Source organism: Schistocerca gregaria, chromosome 4 (assembly GCF_023897955.1).
Source record: "Schistocerca gregaria isolate iqSchGreg1 chromosome 4, iqSchGreg1.2, whole genome shotgun sequence".
Lineage (NCBI taxonomy): Eukaryota > Metazoa > Arthropoda > Insecta > Orthoptera > Acrididae > Schistocerca > Schistocerca gregaria.
The window spans coordinates 169,170,033-169,189,442 of NC_064923.1; the positions used below are offsets into that span (position 1 = coordinate 169,170,033).

Below are 19,410 nucleotides of genomic sequence, written 5' to 3' on the forward strand. Positions count from 1 at the left end.
AGCTTAGCCTATTCTTCATCATTACTAAATTAGGTCTTGAGTTTTATCTGCCCATGGGTACGCCTTATATTCCACCATCTACCACCACCTTCAGGCTTCTGACTTCCGACGCCCCGAATCGTAGAACGTTATACTTTGGTTGGTTATTCAATCGTTTTGTCACAGTCACCTCTCCCTTGGCAATCCCCTGCAGGACATCCGAAGGGGAACTACTCCGGAATCTTTTTCCAAAGGAGAGATTGTCAAGACACATTTTTAATTATAGGCCACACATCATGTATGTATACATTTCGAGTCTTTAATACCGTTGATGCCATTGTCCTCTGCATTCTCATGCCGTTGATCTTTGTTGATTTTCATCGTTTTGCGGGAAGCGTCCCATCCATAAGGGCAAGACAGTGCCCTGAACATCTGTCCGCTTCTTCACTCTCTTCGACAAGGCCGTTGGCAGAATGAGGGTGACTTCTTCTGCCGGAAGTCTTCTGCCGCCATTACTGATTATTTTTATGAAAATTTTAGTCAGTGGTGTGGTTCAAACCCGGGATCAAGGATATTTTGGTCGCTACTCAAAAACGTTAAAACGAGACCACGGGTGCTATTGGAAATGAACATTAGCACTGAATACTTACTGCAATGGAAACATCTTGTTTAATTTTTGCGTAAGTAACAGGAATCGTAAGGACTTTATTTCTATCATTCTACGTGAATGTCATATTATCTTCTTAACACACGGACACTACAACTGTCAGTGCAGTTCGAAAATTATTTTATACCGGCGGTGGTATGCAGCTTTGCCTGGGTTTTCATTTATGTCTATGCCAGAGATTTCATATACATGGACTATTTATGACCTTTTCGCGTACAATATTTGAATTAGTAAGACTGCAAACACGAACAAAGACCTTGCTTCCTTCCTAACATGAGACAGAGCCATTTAGAGGTGGCCGTGTGAAAAGCAACTGACACTAACGTTTGCGTCCGCAACATTCAATGTGTGGCGTTGTGCCTTGTTTACGGTCATGGCATAACACAAACTGACTGGCAATAGTATACGTTTAAATCGCACTTTAAAACTGTTAAGAATAAGAGGGATTCGGGTTAAAAAAACTTACTTGCTGCACCACATCCTGATGCTATGTAGGAGACAAGTAACTGTAAGTCTCTGTATCTCAAGGGTTGTGAGGAGTCAGATAAGGCATGACGCTCTCAGTCAGAATTAAGTCATGCCTCGGTTTCGGAAAGCGTTTCCAAAGAGAGAGTTAAACCCTGATGTGTTTGAGCAGCAACAAGACGCGCCTCACGATCTTAGGTGGATCCATAAAACCACATAGTACTCAGTCTTTTAGCCGTTCTGGTGTCTTCAGAAAGACTCGACCGTTTTCTATGCACATTTAATCGTAAGCAAAACGAAATTACAATCTAGTGATAGATACCCAAATAACAAAACAATCCTAAAAAAAATCGCTTTTACCGGCAAAGAATTTAATATACAAAGGAAAAGCAAAAAAATCCATATACTGTAGCCAAGTAAATTCAATGTTAGTTTGAATTCATAAATATAAGATTGTGTCGCTTAATTCTGCTACTGACGTAAACGTCAAAAATACTTCTATACCTGAATAGTTATAATAACAATAATAATGAAACTAACTGCATCTTCTATTAGTACTTTGGTATAAAATGAAACTCTGAGCGTCATTTATTGCTTCTTTAGTGTGCTATACCATGATAAATAAACATTCCACAACTATGCTGAGCAGACGATTATCGACAAAATTTTAAGTTACGGTATCTTTCCTTCTGTGTTCCAGTTTTGATGTAATGAAGCCTACATGTTGCCCCAAGATACGTTCAAGTTACCTGTGGAAAACCCACGGAAATCGCGTTATCTTCTCTTCCTCTTATCCGATTTTGATGAAGACCGTCACGATACTGGTTTGTTACACATCACTAAGCGACAATACATATAACATTTAATGTTATATTCTCGTAAACTTCATGAACTGATTCCATGTATTCTAGCACTGTAGCTACAAATCATATGAAAAAATGCGCACTAAAGGCTGCCTTAAGCAGCTTCAGTCATTTTACATTGTTTTCGTTGTTGCGAAACATGAGTGTGTTTTCTTCTATGTTTGTAAATATTACGAGTCTACATATTGAATAGCTGTACATTGTGTTATATACAAGTGTAGAATATTGCGAACTGTGCGATTATAGCGTTTTATTATGAGTAAAATTGTGTAAGTTTTTTAAAATTCGTTACATACCGTGTGTATGCTTGAGCAATACTTCGTCTGTGATGCATCAGTTTGTATCTTGAAACGACATTTCTCCTACCAAGCAACACATGATCTTTGCAAATGAACTGAGTTTTTTAAGGTATTAGCAACTTTCTCTTTGTCGAAAATGGAAGCATGTGTTATATTCCAAGTGCTTCTGTTTCAAAATAGTTTTAACTTGTTACTAGCTTTTGATAACACTTGTGATTCGATTTCATTGACTGATTAGTGGTGTGCACTAGAGTAATAATGTAACATATAGCCTGTTAAATACACTATTGACAATATTTTCTCGATGGTCATTCTTTTAAATTTGAGTAGTATATTTGTTTCTAGACACTTGACCATGTTGTACATTGGAACAGTCTTTTGCGTTTGGAACAATCTTACTTTTCTCGATTAGCTTTTGTAATTTCAGAAAAACGCTGGAGCATACTTAAAGTGACTGATGTCTTTGCAGAATGGAATAATGAAATTACTGAGCCTCTGTTACAAGGCCGCCTCTATTAAAGGTACAAAACTTACAAAAGTCCTGAAGTGCGCGTTTGTCAATAGCTGCATTTTTTCTTCACCTGACGTACAGGTTCGTTTTTTGTGAATGTGAAATTTCATTGACAACTCTGTGGCGTTTAAAAATTTTTAAATAGGGTTTCTGTATGCATATAATCGCACTCTCGTTTTTCTTTCCTGACTGACAGTCCTGAAACTGTTTCTGGGTCTCACAAGGCTGCAATCAAGCGCAGTCTATTTCGAGGTCAGGAGTGTCGTAAGTGAGAACAAACTTAAATTTAAATGCGAACATTATTAGGAGGCTTTAACGCGGCCACGACTCCCAATTTTTAAAAATGACAATTCCATAAGTACTTCAATAGGTTTACTACTGGATCGTAAGGGGCACACTGCTTTATCGAGACTTATGACACCAGGAGCAGGTAATACGCCTGCGCGAGAAGCTACACGCTCTTGTGTACGCTGTGGGCAATGTCCGTTCTGTCAGACGCCCTTGTGGTCAACAGTTGTTATATCTCAGCAGTAAGCTGCTTCTAGCTGTGAATCGTAAGATCTTGTTTCTTCTGGTTTGATTTTTTTGGCAGCCAGTACAAGATTCCAGAAGGCGCTTAGTTCAAAACCTGCAGATCTGTTCATAAGATAGTGCACTGTGCGGATATGTCTGGCCTCATTAAAAGCACAGTCCCAGAAAGATATGTTGAGGTTAAGACCTCGGTCTTCTAGTAAGACATGTAGACATGTGATTACCCGTGTCGTGGCAATGCTCCCTATCGCTGCTTTATAGGTATCACCAAGGTATGTATGACGGTGGTGTTTGACGATGATATTCTGCACAACATCTTGCACAGTTCTTCGTGTCTTCCCAATGAAATATTTGCCACACTGGCATGCCATCTTGTATATGTCACATTTTCTAATGCGAACATCGTCTTTAACCGAGCACTACAAATTCTCAATTCTGCTGGTGCCCGAAAAACACACTTGTTGTATCGTCTCTTGAGGCTTATTTCCAGTCTTGAAGACATACCGCCAAATACATCAAGAACGGCGTTGCAGTGCCTCCTGATCTTCATTTACGTCCCTTCTGTGAACTTGCTTGGACTGGAATACATGGTATATCTATCAGAACAGCCATCCTGTTTGAATTGCGTTCTTAGTTATAGCTCACCAGTGGGACTGTAGGTATCTGAGACCACCTGTGCTCTGTGTAGCAAAGAGTAATACACTACAGCGTTGTGCACGGATGATGGTAACTCGTGGCGTGTAAATATAGCTCTATGTGGTTGGTTTGCGATAGACGCTGGAGTCACAGTATACCGTCGACTTTTCTTCTGGCGATGACATACAGGAATGGTAAGGTGAACATTAAGTTCGGATGGAGCGAGATCAAATTAAGGAGAACCATGAGTAATGTATGTTTTGGAGCCTCGCCACACATTTATCGTCCACATACCGCCAGAAGAGGGCAGGTTGGAGACTTTCTGACTGCAGCGCTCGTTCCTCACCGTCTTCCATAAAATACTTGGCCACCATGATAACCCTGGCGACACTGTCCACTTGTTCAAAATCGAGTGAAATTCGAGATGCTATTTGTAAAGCAGCTTCAGACATCAGATTGTATTGTGGAGCCCTCCTCCCAGGGAACGTCTCACACCAGACGAGTGTAACCCATATGCTTGCATGGTAGATTAACTGTGGTGTACGCGTACGTGGAAGAACTTATTTGAGCAGCAATCGTCGACATAGTGTAGCGGAGGCGCAATAAGAGGAATTACCACCCCATTCACCGAGGAAGATGGAAAACCGCCCAAAAAGCATCCACAGACTGGCTGTTTCACCGGACCTCGACACAAATCCGCCGGGCGGATTAGTGCCGGGGACCAGGCGCTCCTTCCCAATCCGGAAAGGTGTACGTTAGACCGCACAGCTAACCGGGCGGGTGACATCAGATTACTTTACAAATGAATTACTACGTTAAATATTAGAGGCTACGCATGTAAAATCTGTATCGTTGAAGAGATTTTATCTTCTCACGCATCTCAACGTTTATAATGTGACGTAGTCTGAACTAAGGGTCGTAAACTACTCTACGTTCTGCAGGTACGTTCAGTATTATATGTGAATGGAGTCTGGAAGAGGTATCAGTAGTGAACAAGTAATACATTAAATTATAATGCCTGAGGCTGAAGATTTAATGAATGAACAGCTGGAAGTGCCTAAGTGCTCTGTTCACAATACTGGATGAATACATTCAATGTAATTGACATGGCGTGACCTACGCTACTTCCACCTAGGTACACAGGATCTAATTTTAATGCTTGACTTATTTTGTTAAATCTTTAACTTGAGTTATGATTGTGAATGGGTAGATTACTTCTTTTCTTTAAATACGATCAATTACTGTACGAGCCGGTCGGAGTGGCCGTGCGCTTCTAGGCGCTTCAGTCCGGAACCGAGAGACTGCTACGGTCCCAGGTTCTAGGGGACTGATGACCTTAGAAGTTAAGTCCCCTAGTGCTCAGAGCCATTTGAACCATTATTGTTAATCATCGCAATAGGAATTCTCGCTTTAGTGTCGATTTTCAGCGCTCGTGTATCTGAAATGTTTTCATCGGCCACCCATGAGAGAACCATGTGATTTCAACGCTGGGTGTCATTATTCTGGCCTCAGTCGCAGAGGCGTCAGGAGCAGGAGCAAAATGCGCGAACAAGGGCGTGCGACGACATTCCCATATGTGACACGTCCATGCCGCCGCTAGGCAGAATTGTGATGAAATTTCGAGCAAATGCGACCTTAGACTTCACACGAACATCAGTGATCTGGTCTTGTTTCAGCACGTGTCGACGCCTTCCAGTCTGAAGCGTCGCCGTGCTCGAGGATGATGGCTTTTGCACCATTACATAAGACGTGTGTAGGAACCTTTTAGCCAAATTTCAAACGTCTGCAGCGCAATGGGAGACAATTATGGGGTTCCCGATAAGTGATCATTTAATTGTGTTATGCAGTGTAGTTACTAATTATGTTCACGTATGTATGTAGGTTGCCCAGAAAGTAATGCACAGCATTTTTTTTTCTCAGCCGAAAACAAAGCTAAGAATGAAAAATGTTACGTATGTATTGTATGAGGCGTCCTGAGTCAGCCCACCAAGTTCTTATGTTATTTCCGACAGATAGCGTAGCTGCAGGACAGTTTCAAAATGGCGTCTGTAAGTGATGAACGTTACAAGCAATGTGCCGTCATTGAATTTCTCACTGCAGAGAAAGAAACAATGGGGAATATCTATAAACGCTTGCACAGAGCATCTGCTGTCGTCAGAAGTACAGTTAGTCAAAGATGGTTCAAATGGCTATGACCACTATGCGACTTAACATCTGAGGCCATCAGTCCCCTAGACTTAGAACTACTTAAACCTAACTAAGCACATCAACAGACATCCATGCGGGAGGCAGGACTCGAACCTGCTACCGTAGCGGTCGTCCGTTTCCAGACTGAAGCATCTCGAACTGCTTCGACACAGCGGCCGGCTACAGATAGTCTCTGGGTACGGTGGGTGAGGTTGCCAGAAGGCGGTTCGACGGAACTCCACGATTTGCAGCGTTCGGGGAGACCATCCACGGCTGTCACACTTGACATGTTGCAGAGAGCTGATGTCATTCGCAAGAACAGACGCACTACTGCTCGAGAGTTGATGCTGCCTTTGTCAATCAGGAAAGGAAATGTGGATGAAATTATTGACAGTCTGGGATGTTCAAACGGGTGTGCAAGTGGGTCCCACGGTGTCTAATGGTGGATAAAAAATTGCAGAGAAAAAACAATTATCTTCATTTGTTGCAAAGTTTTGAAACTGAGGCGGAGGCTTTCTTGTCCCGGATAGTGACCGGTCATAGAAACCTGAGTTCTCCATTTTGAGCCCGAAACAAAACGACAGTCGATGGAATTACGCCATTCCCTATCCTCACAGAAGAAAAAATTCAAAGCAACTGCTTCCTCGGGTAACGTCATGATCAACGCGTTCTGGGACTGTTCAGGCGTGATTTTCTTTGATGTGATGCCAAGAGGTGGTAACATTAATTGAGAAGCATATGTCAACACATTAACGAAACTCAAGACGCACTTCCGGCGACTTCGGCGCCATAACAACCCAGGAGATGTTATGCTGCAACACGATAATGCTCGGCCCCACGCAAGTCTGAGGACTGCTGAACACATGGCAGAACAGGGTTGGACAGCGTTACCCCATCCACCCTACAACCCTGACCTAGCCCCCTCGGACATCCACTTGTTTGGGCTATTAAAGGATGCCATTCGTAGAACACATTATGAGGACGATGAGAAGGTGATTCACGACAGGTCATACAAGCCCTTCTTTCGCGCTGGAGGAAGGCCGAAGAAAGGGATGGAGATTACGGTGAAAAATAGGATGTGTAGATAAAACACCATTCTTTTACCTGTGTAATTTTTGTTATGTTCGTTAAAGAATCGTTGAAGAAAAATGCTGTGCATTACTTTATGGGCAACCCTCGTAGTTTTTAGTATTACAATTCGGAGTGATATAAAAAAATTAACATTAAATTTCGGAATAATGCCGTTAAAATCGGTTTCAATTTTAAGTTGACAGCAATCCCACTGACAGCCAATAAGCAAGCACGATACAAGTGGCACAAACAGTTACAGAGCGGGCATCGTATGTCAACGGTTCGTTTCTTCCCGCTCACGTCCAGCCACGGACTGACTTTAGGCTGCTTTTATCAAATGGTTCGTATTATCAAGGGTTTTGTCTACAATGGTACTATGAACACTAGTAAAGATGGAATCGTCTAATGTGTGAATTAACACCCCCCCCATTTATATCTTCATTAATTTTTCTCTCTCTATGAAAATATACTCTGCGCATCGAACCGTAAATTGTTATCTGTCTGACATGAGTATGTTGCACATGACCACCACAACTGGCGAGTAAATGACAATACAATACAAATAGCCACAATCTAAAAATAATCAAAACGCAAATAAGAATGAACTCTTTGGAGTCGTTTTACTACTTGTAATCACTTTTTCTGTGATGTACACAAGAGTTGAAGTCATATATGCAGCGTTAGTTAAGTTTTTATTTGTTAAAGACATAGATATGGCAGACATTTCTGGTTAGTATAGTCCAGAACTATATGAATGAATCAAAATATTTCAAATATTTCAGTTGCATACTAACCTGTAACATCCATTTCACACTCCACGTGGGCGGGTTTGACTGTGTATAACACTTCAAAGTGATGTTATCCCATTCGCGTATGCCGTCGGGACGCGGAGGACGATCCATATACAGAGAGACAATCGGAGGATCTGGAAAGCGAAATTACATGAGAAAGTACATAAGTCATATTTAAATATTCTGGGAACATAGGCTTCTTGCATTCTTTTGACAAGTTACTCAGTTTTTTCACACAGTACAATAAGGCTAGGGACGGTGCTTGTTCCGGCGTTCACAAAGGAGAACTGGCTACTGTCCGTAAACAGCTGAGAGCTGTATTGGGCATGGTCAACAGCTGTGGGGGCCTTGGGGTGCCAGTGTCGAGATCTGCAACACCTTTGGTGCGATGGTATCCCCTGGTGACTTCGTTGTCGCTTTGTCTTCCGATACACAACATCTGACCATTCCGTCCTCGCTCAAGATTGAATGGTAGACGGCGCTGGGTTTGGGTGTCACAGGGTGGAAGGCGAAAGAGGGAACAGATTGCACGGCTGGCTTCTTGGAACTTAGTAACAGGTACGAGGTGTTATCCTGTGTTCATAACATTTCTGAGCCATCGCAGGATGTCTCTTCTGTGGGTCTAGTGGATGACTTTCATGCTCAGACATGTGCAGTCATTTGGAGTTGCAGTATTAGGTGGGTGATGGGGCACGTCATGGATATAGCACGCAGGGTTGGGGAGAATGCCTGCGTGCACTCGGTATGTTCGCAAGAGTCTCTTCTGTGACGTGGATGAGCTCTGCCGGCGGCTATCGAGAACAGTGGGTTCACCTGGCTGGAGATAGTGACACACGTCGGCATAACTGACGTCTGCTGCTTGAGTTCTATGGCCGTTCTCGGCTCCTTTCTGCGGATGCCGGATCTGGTGATGGCAACTCGCATCGCAGGTGGGATGCAGGATAAGGTAACTACTTGTAGGGTCGATCGATGTGCTCTTGTATAGGGCGGCGTAGAAGGTCTAAACCAGGGCCTGTAACCAAGAGGCTGAGACTACTCTTTGACGATATCGAATGCGAATTTATCAACTTCAGGTGTAGGGTGAAGATTGGAACCGTTTCCCTTAGTGGGTCAGACGTTCACTACGTGGAGGAAGCAGCTACTAGTGTACTGGACTCCATGTGGCGTATGCATGCTGGTCTTTTAAGATACAGAAACCCATCATACAGAATCCCCTGCCGAAGTCGTAATTACGTCAACCACGGTGTAGAATGCTTGTCCTCGCAGGTTGCTTACGGAAAATGTACAAGATTTAGCATCGTTTATTGAAGGTTACAATGCCCAGGCAGTATTAGGAAGAGAAAGTTATAGAAACCGGAAGTGGACAGCAACGAAATTCATCGTGCAAATGTTTTTATCGTCAGTTATGACGGCTTATTTATTGTAGAAAAGAACGCGATAATATCCATGCGGGGTTGTGTCGGATCTAGAATTTGAATTGTTATGAGTGAAGATAAGCATCAAAGGTCGACTAAAATGGCAATAGGAAGCTTTTTATAGACCACCAAGTTCAGGAGCTGTAGTGGTAGAGCCCTTCAGAGAGAAAGTGCAGAACATCGTTAGTAATTTTCCTGATCGTCATAGGAATTCTTCAACTTGCCTGGTATAGAATGGGAGAATCATGCAATCAGAACTGGGGTTAGAGGCTGGGATCCGTCTCACATTATTCTGGATGTCTAGTCCGAAAATTACTTCGACCAGATATGGTTCAAATGGCTCTGAGCACTCTGGGACTTAACATCAGTCCCATAGAACTTAGAACTACTTAAATCTAACTAACCTAAGGACATCACACACATTCGTGCTCGAGGAAGGATTCGAACTGTAGCGGTCACGCGGTTCCAGACTGAAGCGCCAAGAACTAACGGCACACAGGCCGGCTCGAACAGATAATTAGAGAATCCTTTCTAGAAGGTAATGTTTTAGACAGACAATCATGAGTTTAACAGTTAACATAGGGGAAGTTTTAGTTATTAGAAGGCTGTCATAGCAGCTATAACTACAGGTATTACAAGGCACGTTAAAAAAGATAAGAAACTATTTTGGCTTAGTGACGGGATACGAATTGCACAGTATCTAGATAATCAGCATCGAGAACTCATTGCTGAGGACAAAGACGTGGAGCACAAATAAAAAAAAAATCGCTAGCGTCATTCAATATGCCTTAGACAAGTATGTTCCGACAAGGTGTTAAGGAATGGGACAGACACATTTAATGGTCGTGTCAGAAAAATTATAAGTAAACCAATATAGCATCGTCACACTCTGAATAACAGACAACCTTAGCTGATAAAGCTGAACGAACCGTAAAGTGGAGTAAGGAGAGCAATGAGAGCAGCGTTCAATGACTTTTGTACTAAAATTTAGTCAACCGACGTGACTGAAACAGCTAAGAGGTTTTGGACATATATAAAATCAGTAAGCAGTGCAAAATCGACTTTGAGCACACTGACACCGAAACGGAAGATAACACAGAGAAAGCGGAATAACTGAATTCTGTCATACGAAATTACTTCAAAGAGGAAAGTCATAACTGGTTCCCTCCTTTTAGTAATAGTATGGACGTTGAAATGGTATATATTGAGATAACTAATGCCGGAACAGAAAAGCAACTCCAATCACTTAGTAGTGAAAAGGCATCAAGACCAGATGAGACAGATTCTACAAATTTTACGTGACAGAACTTTCTCCTCTATCAACAGTTTATCGTAGGAGCAAAGAAGGGTAGCTAGCGATTGTAAGAAAGCGCAGGTCATTCTCGTTACCATAAAGAGTTGTAGGACATGGGCACATAATGACAGGCGAATATTGTTCACGTCAATCTGTTGTAAAATGATGGAACTTGTTTTATTTTCCAGAAATTCGTCATTTTAGGAGAACGAAAAATCTCCTTTTTAGATTTCAACATGTACTCCACAAAAAGAGACGTCGTGAAATTGAGCTCGCTCTGTTGTTCCTTGCGATCCATAGCGAGAAAGGCAACGGAGCTCAGTCTGGTGCCGTGTTCCTTGACGCTAGGAAGACATTTTACACCGTCACGCACTGCCGTTTAATGAAAACGTTTCGAGCATACCGGACCATCTTGTCCACTAGATTGGAGATTTCCTTGCAGACTGAACTCAACACGTCGTTCTTAACGGAACCAGATCGACAGATGTAAAGGTAACTTCCAGAGTACCTCAAGACAATGTGGTAAAACCATCACTGTCCACAGTGTTCCATGGCAGGAAAATGTCGTCTTACATAGACACCCATTTCACGCAGGGTGCATGCTCCACCAACGTCTGATGCTCTGTCCAAGAGTGGGTTTCTGACGCTGCACCGGTGCCAACGATGTGTGACACTCAAAGATCATCCTCAAACACTAACGCAGGCTGCACCACAGAATGTTATTTTGGAGGCGTGATAGTGCAGGGTTCTTCGTCCTACTATAAGGTTAACTGATGTCTGCATTATTCTAATCGGCTGCCAATCTAATTTCAACAACCGTCCTGTGACCACTGTTCCTAAATTGTAAGGTATTCCGCAGTCGCCGATTCTTCAGGCTGTTGCAGACTCGTGTGACGGTGACGTTGTGCCCACCTGCCTTGAACTGTGCGAATCACATGAACACCGAATTTTATATACTACAAGCTTCTTATGTCCCAGATCTTCCTCGGCGACTCAGAGTAATGCCCTAATCTTTGTACTTGAAAGGAAACACTTTTCACTTCAGATCCATTGACAGTTATTGAGTCATTGTAAATTTTGGATCCGGCAGCAGGCCCAAGGAGACTACCAACAATTATTAAACCAGGAGAAAATTCCAACTGACATGATCCTGTCTTCTTTCTTTCAGTATTTCTATTCCTGTTTGCGAACAAAGATCTAAAAGGCCATTAAAGATCTATCTTATACTGCGCCTATCAACTAGAGTATAATCTGTGCAAACGTTTGTAACTGTGCTGAAGTTCCCGTCAAATGCAGCAGGAAAGTACACTGTCTGTGCCTGGTTGACACACTGACACATTTCCATTCCTACTCCCTCTTTTTTTCGTTAGAAAGTTTTGATTGAAAACTTTTTCTTTCTTCCAATGCTGGGGTACTTTGCATAAATTACCACTTCTCCCATGTACAAGAAATTAAAGCAAATCGTCGCAGTTCTTCGACAGATAAACAAGGCTGTGAGAAAAAAATGTCAGATGCGAGGTCTACTACTCGTTCATTTATTTCCCTAAAAGTTTTTTTATGGAAAATAATTGCTTTGCAATCTGATCTGCACCACCAGTGGCGGAGGTTCCTCAAGTAAGAAGACTTCCTAACTGACTGCATATTTAAGGCATATTGGTTCTGCACCTCATCACAGTCGGTAGCCTTTCAGTGAGCCCAAATCTACGCACTTTACTGCGATTTCTCATCTTTAATAGCGACCACTATCAAATTTTAATTGGGAATAGTATAACCACTGGGTGGAAGTGGTAACAAAACAAGTATTCACGTTGGAGTGTAGAATGTATGACTCCGGCTATACACCATTTGCATTTCGAAAACACGCCACCCACACAATTCCGAAGAGTGCGGAGCCGAATTGTAGGACAATTAGCTTAGTTGCTAATGAATACACGTTGCTGACAAGAATAATAGACTGAAGAATGGAATATAAAATTGAGGATCTATTAGATAACGATCTGTTTGACTTGAGGAAAAGTAAAGGCATCAGAGAGACAGTTCTGACGGTACGGTTGATAATGGGCGGAAAGCTGAACAAAAACCAGAACACTTTTACAGGATCTGTTTACCAGAAAAAAACGTTCGACAGTGACAACTTGTGGAAGATGCTCGAAATTCTGACATAATAGGTGTAAGCTGTAGGGAAATATGTGCTAGAGCCAAAGGGGACTATAAGAGTGGAGGACGAGGAACGAAGTCCTCTGATTAAAACGGGTGTAAGACAGGGATGTAGTCTTTCATCCCTACTGTTTAAACTATACATCGAAGGAGCGATGAAGGAAATAAAAGAAAGGTCCAAGTGCAGGATTAAAGTCCATGCTGAAAGGATATCAGTGACAAGGTTCAATGACGACGTCCTATTCTCAGAGAAAGTGAAAAGGAATTAGAGTATCAGCTGAATGTCGAATAAACATAGAATATGTCTGGAATGGAAGGTAGGAGACGAGGTACTGGCGGAATTAAAGCTGTGAGTCGTGCTTGGGTAGCTCAGTTTGAAGAGAACTTGCCCCGCGAAAGGCAAAGGTCCCGAGTCTCGGACAGGCACACAGTTTTAATCTGCCAGAAAGTTTAATATAGAATATGGATTGATAGTAAATCGATGAAAGATTAAAGTAATGAGAAGATGCTTAAATGAGAATAGCGCGCAACTTAAAATCAAAATTGGTGTCACGAAGTACATGAAGATAAGGAATTCCGCTATCTAGGCAGCGAAATCTACTACTACATGGATACTCTGCAAATCACATTCAAGTGCCTGGCAGAGGGTTCATCGAACCACCTTCACAATTCTCTATTATTACAATCTCGTATAGCTCGCGAAAAGAATGAACACCTATATCTTTCCGTACGAGCTCTGGTTTCCCTTCTTTTATGGTGATAATCGTTCCTCCCTATGAAGGTCGGTGTCAACAAAAAAATTTCGCATTCGGAGGAGAAAGTTGGTGATTGGAATTTCGTGAGAAGACTCCACAGCAACGAAAAACGCCTTTCTTTTAATTATTTCGAGCCCAAATCCTGTATCATTTCTCTGGCACTCTCGCCCATATTACGCGACAATACAAAACATGGTGCCTCTCTTTCAACTCTTTCTATGTACTCCGTCAGTCCTATCTGGTAAGGATCCCACACAGCGTAGCAGTATTCAAAAAGAGGACGGACAAGCGTATTGTAGGCAGTCTCCTTAGTAGGTCTGTTACATTTTCTAAGTGTCCTGCCAATAAAATGCAGTCATTGGTTTGCCTTCCCCACAACATTTTCTATGTGTTCCTTCCTATTTAAGTTATTCGTAACTGTAAAACCAAGGTATTTAGTTGAATTTACGGCTTTTAGATTAGACTGATTTATGGTGTAACCGAAGTTTAACGAGTTCCTTTTAGCACTAATGAGGATGATCTCAAACTTTTCCTTATTTAGGGTCAACTGCCAGTTTTTGCACAATTCTCTAAATAGTTTTGCAGTTTTTTTTGATCTTCTAGAGATTTTATTAGTCGATAAACGACAGCGTCAGCTGCAAACAACCGAAGACGGCTGCTGAGATTGTCTCCAAAATCGTTTATATAGTTAAGGAACAGCAATGGGCATATAACACTACCTTGGGGAACGCCAGAAATCAGCTATGGTGTATTCGATGACTTTCCGTTAATTACTACGGACTCTGACCTATCTGACAGGAAAAATCACAAATCGAGTCACATAACTCAGACGATATTCCATAAGCACATAATTTCACTACGAGCCGCTTGTGTGGTACAGTACCAAAAGCCTTACAGAAATCCAGAAATACGGAACCGATCTGAAATCCCTTGTCAATAGCACTCAACACTTCATGTGAATAAAGAGCTAATTGTGTTTCATGGGAACGATGTTTTCTAAAACCTTATTAACTGTTTATCAATAGACCGTTTTCTTCGAGACAATTCATAATATTCGAACACAATATATATTCTAAAATCTTGCTGCATATCGACGTTAACAATATGAGCCTTTCTTGGATATCGGTGTGACCTGTGCAACTTCCCAGTTTTGGGCACGGATCTTTCGTCGAGCGAACGGTTGTATATGATTGTTAAGTATGGAGCTAATGCATCAGCATACTCCCAAAGGGACCTAATTGGTATACAGTCTGAACCTGACGGAAATCCAAAAATACAGAATCGATCTGAAATCCCTCTTCAATAGCACTCAACACACTATGAGAATAAATGTGCATTTATTAAGTGATTTAAGTTGCTTCAATACTGCGAGCATATTCACTTCTACGTTACTCATGTTGGCAGCTGTTCTCGATTAGAATTCTGGATTATTTACTTCGTCTTCTTTTGTGAAGGCATTTCGGAAGGCTGTGTTTGTGACTCTGCTTTGGTAGCACTGTCTTTGATAGTATTTCCCCCGGGTTCCCGGGTTCGATAACCGGCGGGGTCAGGGGATTTCCCTGCCTCGTGATGGCTGGGTGTTGTGTGTTGTCCTTAGGTTAGTTAGGTTTAAATAGTTCTAAGTTCTAGGGGACTTATGACCATAGATGTTAAGTCCCATAGTGCTCAGAGCCATTTGAACCATAGCATTTCCATTGGTATCGCGCAGAGAACGCATTGATTGTTTCTTGCTGCTAACGAACTTCCATACGACCAGAATCTCTTTCGATTTTCAGCCAGGTTTCGAGACAAAGTTTCGTAGTGATAACTGTTATAGGTATCTCGCATTGAAGTCCGCGCTAAATTTCGAGCGTTTGTAAAAGATCGGCAATCTTGGGGATTTTGCGTCTGTTTAAATTTGACATGTTTGTTTCGTTGTTTCTGCAATTGCGTTCTAACTCTTTTTGTGTACCATGGAGGATCAGCTCCGTCGTTTGTTAACTTATTTGGTATAAATCTCTCAATTGCGCCAGCTACTATTTCTTTGAATCCAAGCCACATCTGGTCTACACTTATATTAATAATTAGGAACGAGTAGAGATTGTCTCTTGGGAAGGCGTCAAGTGAATTTTTAGAGTAGGTATTGTTTTTTTGAATAGATATATTTTTCGCTTATTTTTCGAGGATTTGGGGGTTACAAGATTCATTCTCGCTACGACATCTCTGTGTTCACTAATTCCTGAATCGGTTTTGTTGCTTGTTATTTACCCAGGATTATTTGTTGCGAAGAGGTCAAGAGTGTTTTCACAACCGTTTACTATTCGCGTGGTCTCATGAACTAACTGCTCGAAATAATTAAAAGAGAATGCTTTTAGCACAATTTCGGATGATATATTATGCGTACCTCGAGGGTAAATTAAAGTCACCACCAACTGTTATCGTATGAGTCGGGTACGTATTTTAAATCAAACTCAAGTTTTATTTGAACCTTTCAGCAACTTAATCATCTAAATTCGGAGGTCGGTAAAAGGGTCCAATTATTATTTTATTCCGGTTGCCAGCAATGATATCTGCCCATACTAAGTCACAGAAAGTATCTACTTCAAGTATTTCACAAGTTAAACTACTTCTAACAGCAACAAACACGCCACCGCCAACCGTGTTTAGCCCGTCATTTCGGAACACCGTTAGGGTCTTCGCAAAAATTTCGGCTGAGCACATATCCAGCTTTAGCCAGCTTTCAATGCTTATAACGATTAGAACATCACTGCGTTCTATTAGCGCTTGGAGCTCTGGTACTTTCCCAACACAGCTACGACAGTTTACAACTGTTATACCAATGGTTCCAGTAGCTACGTTCTTCCTGTGTTCAGCCTGCACCCTTTCTGACTGAAGATCTTCTTGTATTTTCCCGATACGAGCTAACCTCAAAAACCGCCCAGTCCACGCCACACAGCCCCTTTTACCAGTGTAGCCGCCTCCTGCGTATAGTGGATACCTGACCAATTCAGCGAAACCCAACCACCCTTTGGCGCAAGTCTAGGAATCTGCAGCCTACACGGTCACAGAACCGTCTGAGCCTCAGATTCATACCCTCCACTCGGCTCTGTACTAGAGGTCAGAAGTCGGTCTTGTCGACTATGCTCTAAATGGTCATCTCTGCCTTCATCCTGCAAGCAAGACTGGAGCCTTTACCACTTCTGTTAGCCGCTCGAATCCAGAGAGGATCTCTTCTGATCGGAAGTGACACACATCATTGGAAGCGACGTGAGCCACCCCCTGCAGTTGGCTACACCCTCTGCTCTTCATGGCATCTGGGAGGACCCTTTGCACATCTGGAATGACTCCACCCGGTATGCACGTGGACTGGACATTTCTTTTCTTACCCTTTTTGTCTGCAAAGTCCCTAAGAGGCCCCATAACGCGCCCAACGTTGGAGCTCAGAACTAACCCATGACGGGAGGAGCATAGGAAATAAAAAGCAGGCTAGCGTTAGCAGAGGCAAAAACTTATCCATTAATTTCAGGAAGAGTTTTCTGAGAATGTACGAGCACAACATTATATGATAGTAAACATGTAGTACGGGAAAAAGGGAAAAGAAGAAAATAAAAGGATGTCAGACATGGTGTTACAGAGGAATGCTGAAAATTAGGCTGTCTGGTAAGTTAAGTAATGAGGAGGATCTTTGGAGAATCGACGAGGAAGGGACTATAAGGAAAACACTGACAAGCAGAAAAGATAGAAGGGTAGGATATCTGTTAAGACATCGCGGAATAACTTCCATGATACTAGAGGGAGCTGTAGAGGGCGAAAACTGTAGACTGTAGAGACACAAAGACGTTGGAATAAATTCAGCAAATAATTGAGGACTTAGGTTGCAAGTGCTTACCTGAGACGAAGAGGTGGCACAGGATGGGAATTCGTGGAGATCTGATTTAAATAAAAAGAAAAAACCTCGAAAAACTGAAATTTCTATCTTCCTGGCATTCATCAAATCCTTCTCTACTTAGTGATCTGAGAAGGAATCTAGTCTCAGCACCTCCCAAGGCTGTTCCCAGCCCTTTCCATACTCACTTCCTGATCATCTTTAGTCACCGTAATTCTTCTGTCACCATACACCTACAACACTGACACGAGCACGGATAGAAGAGAAATGTCTTACATCAACAATGTCTCGTAGCAGGAAAATACTTCCCCTCGGTACCAGCTACGGATAGCACAAGCACTAGCTTACGTTACAGCCAACCCTCCGTAGCAATCTTTACCTGAAACTCTCCAATGACATGTCAGAATATAGCGTAAGTACCCACCTGACAACTGTAATAAACAGTATACAGGGGAATCCTCCATCGAATCCGGCAGTTGGTTGACCTGAAGACGACCCCTGCAAAGACGATAGAAACATCGGAGTTTTATTTGTTTTGTTGTTTTATAATGACACATCCAAACACTCAAACTGGTTTTATTCAAATTGGCACTGTCCTTGGAAGCCGGCGAACTTAGGTGGAGAAAGTTTGAGCCGTGCTTGGCTCGTGTTCCCTCCATCATCCTGTTTTTTTAACGTACTTCCGCCTCTCAACGTTAATTTAAATTACTAATGTCACTGAGTTGCTGTTTTCCCTAACCGTGAGCGGCATTAGCAGCGCGTATCGATATATCCCCTCTCGTAGTCTCTTTCCTTGACTGTTATGACTTCCTGGTCGTTGTCTGTCTGAAGACAGTTCAGTTCGTCGGTAGTTGGGATCGTCAGTTCACGTCGAGAGTTCAGTTGGCGTCTGCAGACCGGATTGCGACTTCGGGCTGCCAGTCGGTTGGGGTCGCTTCGGGAGCGCAGTCCGGACCTGCCAGAGTTGCAATGCGACACTAGTGCAGTCGAGTTGGAGGAGGAGTCAGGTTTGCGTTGACACGGCCCACCCGACCATTGCCGCCAAGTATCACTTGAGCCGGGCCACGGACATGGTAGATTGTCGGTCGGTCGCCCTACCAGACAACGCGTTTTGGCTCGCCGAACGTTCATGAGTCGGCTGTGTGTGTGGGCGCATCAGCTCCCGATTTGTCTTCGAAGTGTTTAGTTACTGTTGGGTATCGTTCAGGTCTTCGTGCAAGTGTTTGTCAGGTTGTGTGTGTAGTTGCCGTTATTTCCACTGACGGTTATTTTAGACGTTCTCGGCATTTTGCTGCGAGTCGGTCGGTTACTGCGGACGAGGGAAGTTATCTCCGCGCCGTGCAGTCGGCTGCAGCCGCTGGCAGCCCCAGCGGAGTGCCGGAGCGTGTGTGGAGATGTCCGATCGCGACGAGCTTCCAGGTTCACCGACCCAGGACATCAAAGTTGAGTAATGATTTCAACTACCCAAGCCACGTCTATTCATGTTGTCGTGGTTCGCTTCGGTGGTTTGCTATTAGGGAGATTCTACTGTGAGTAACACCGAGTGGTTCTACTGCTGAGATTTAGCCGCCATGCGGTGCGATTAACTTTTGGTCGACTGCGATTAGAGTGCATCAGTGTAATTTTCTGTCTTGTGGCCGTTAGTGTTCTGGTTACCCGTCCTGGGCACTGACGTAAATTTAGACAGTGTTAACTATTACCATGTTTCAAATTCAAGTGTACCAGCGGGATTTTCTGACTAGTGACCGTTGGTGTTCCGGTTACCTGCCCTGACCACATACGTACTTTCTGGCAGCGTCCTATCCTCACCTGTTGTCGCTGTCCATCGTGGGGTGTAATTTTGAGAGCTAATACGTACTCCATTGTGGATTATCACGTTTGCAACATCGCCGGTTGGGGTTCTGATGTACTGATTGACGAGAAG

The 19,410-nt window shown here is 42.9% G+C and overlaps 1 protein-coding gene across 1 annotated transcript in view; it reads right to left on the bottom strand.

Annotated features, from left to right (window-relative positions):
* LOC126267131 (hemicentin-2-like) overlaps positions 1-19,410 on the bottom strand; it is a 140,858-nt gene that overhangs the window by 95,004 nt on the left and 26,444 nt on the right. Inside the window, exon 5 of the mRNA XM_049972054.1 lies at positions 8,004-8,134. Coding sequence (XP_049828011.1) covers positions 8,004-8,134 — 131 coding nt within the window. The remainder of the gene's footprint in view (positions 1-8,003; positions 8,135-19,410) is intronic.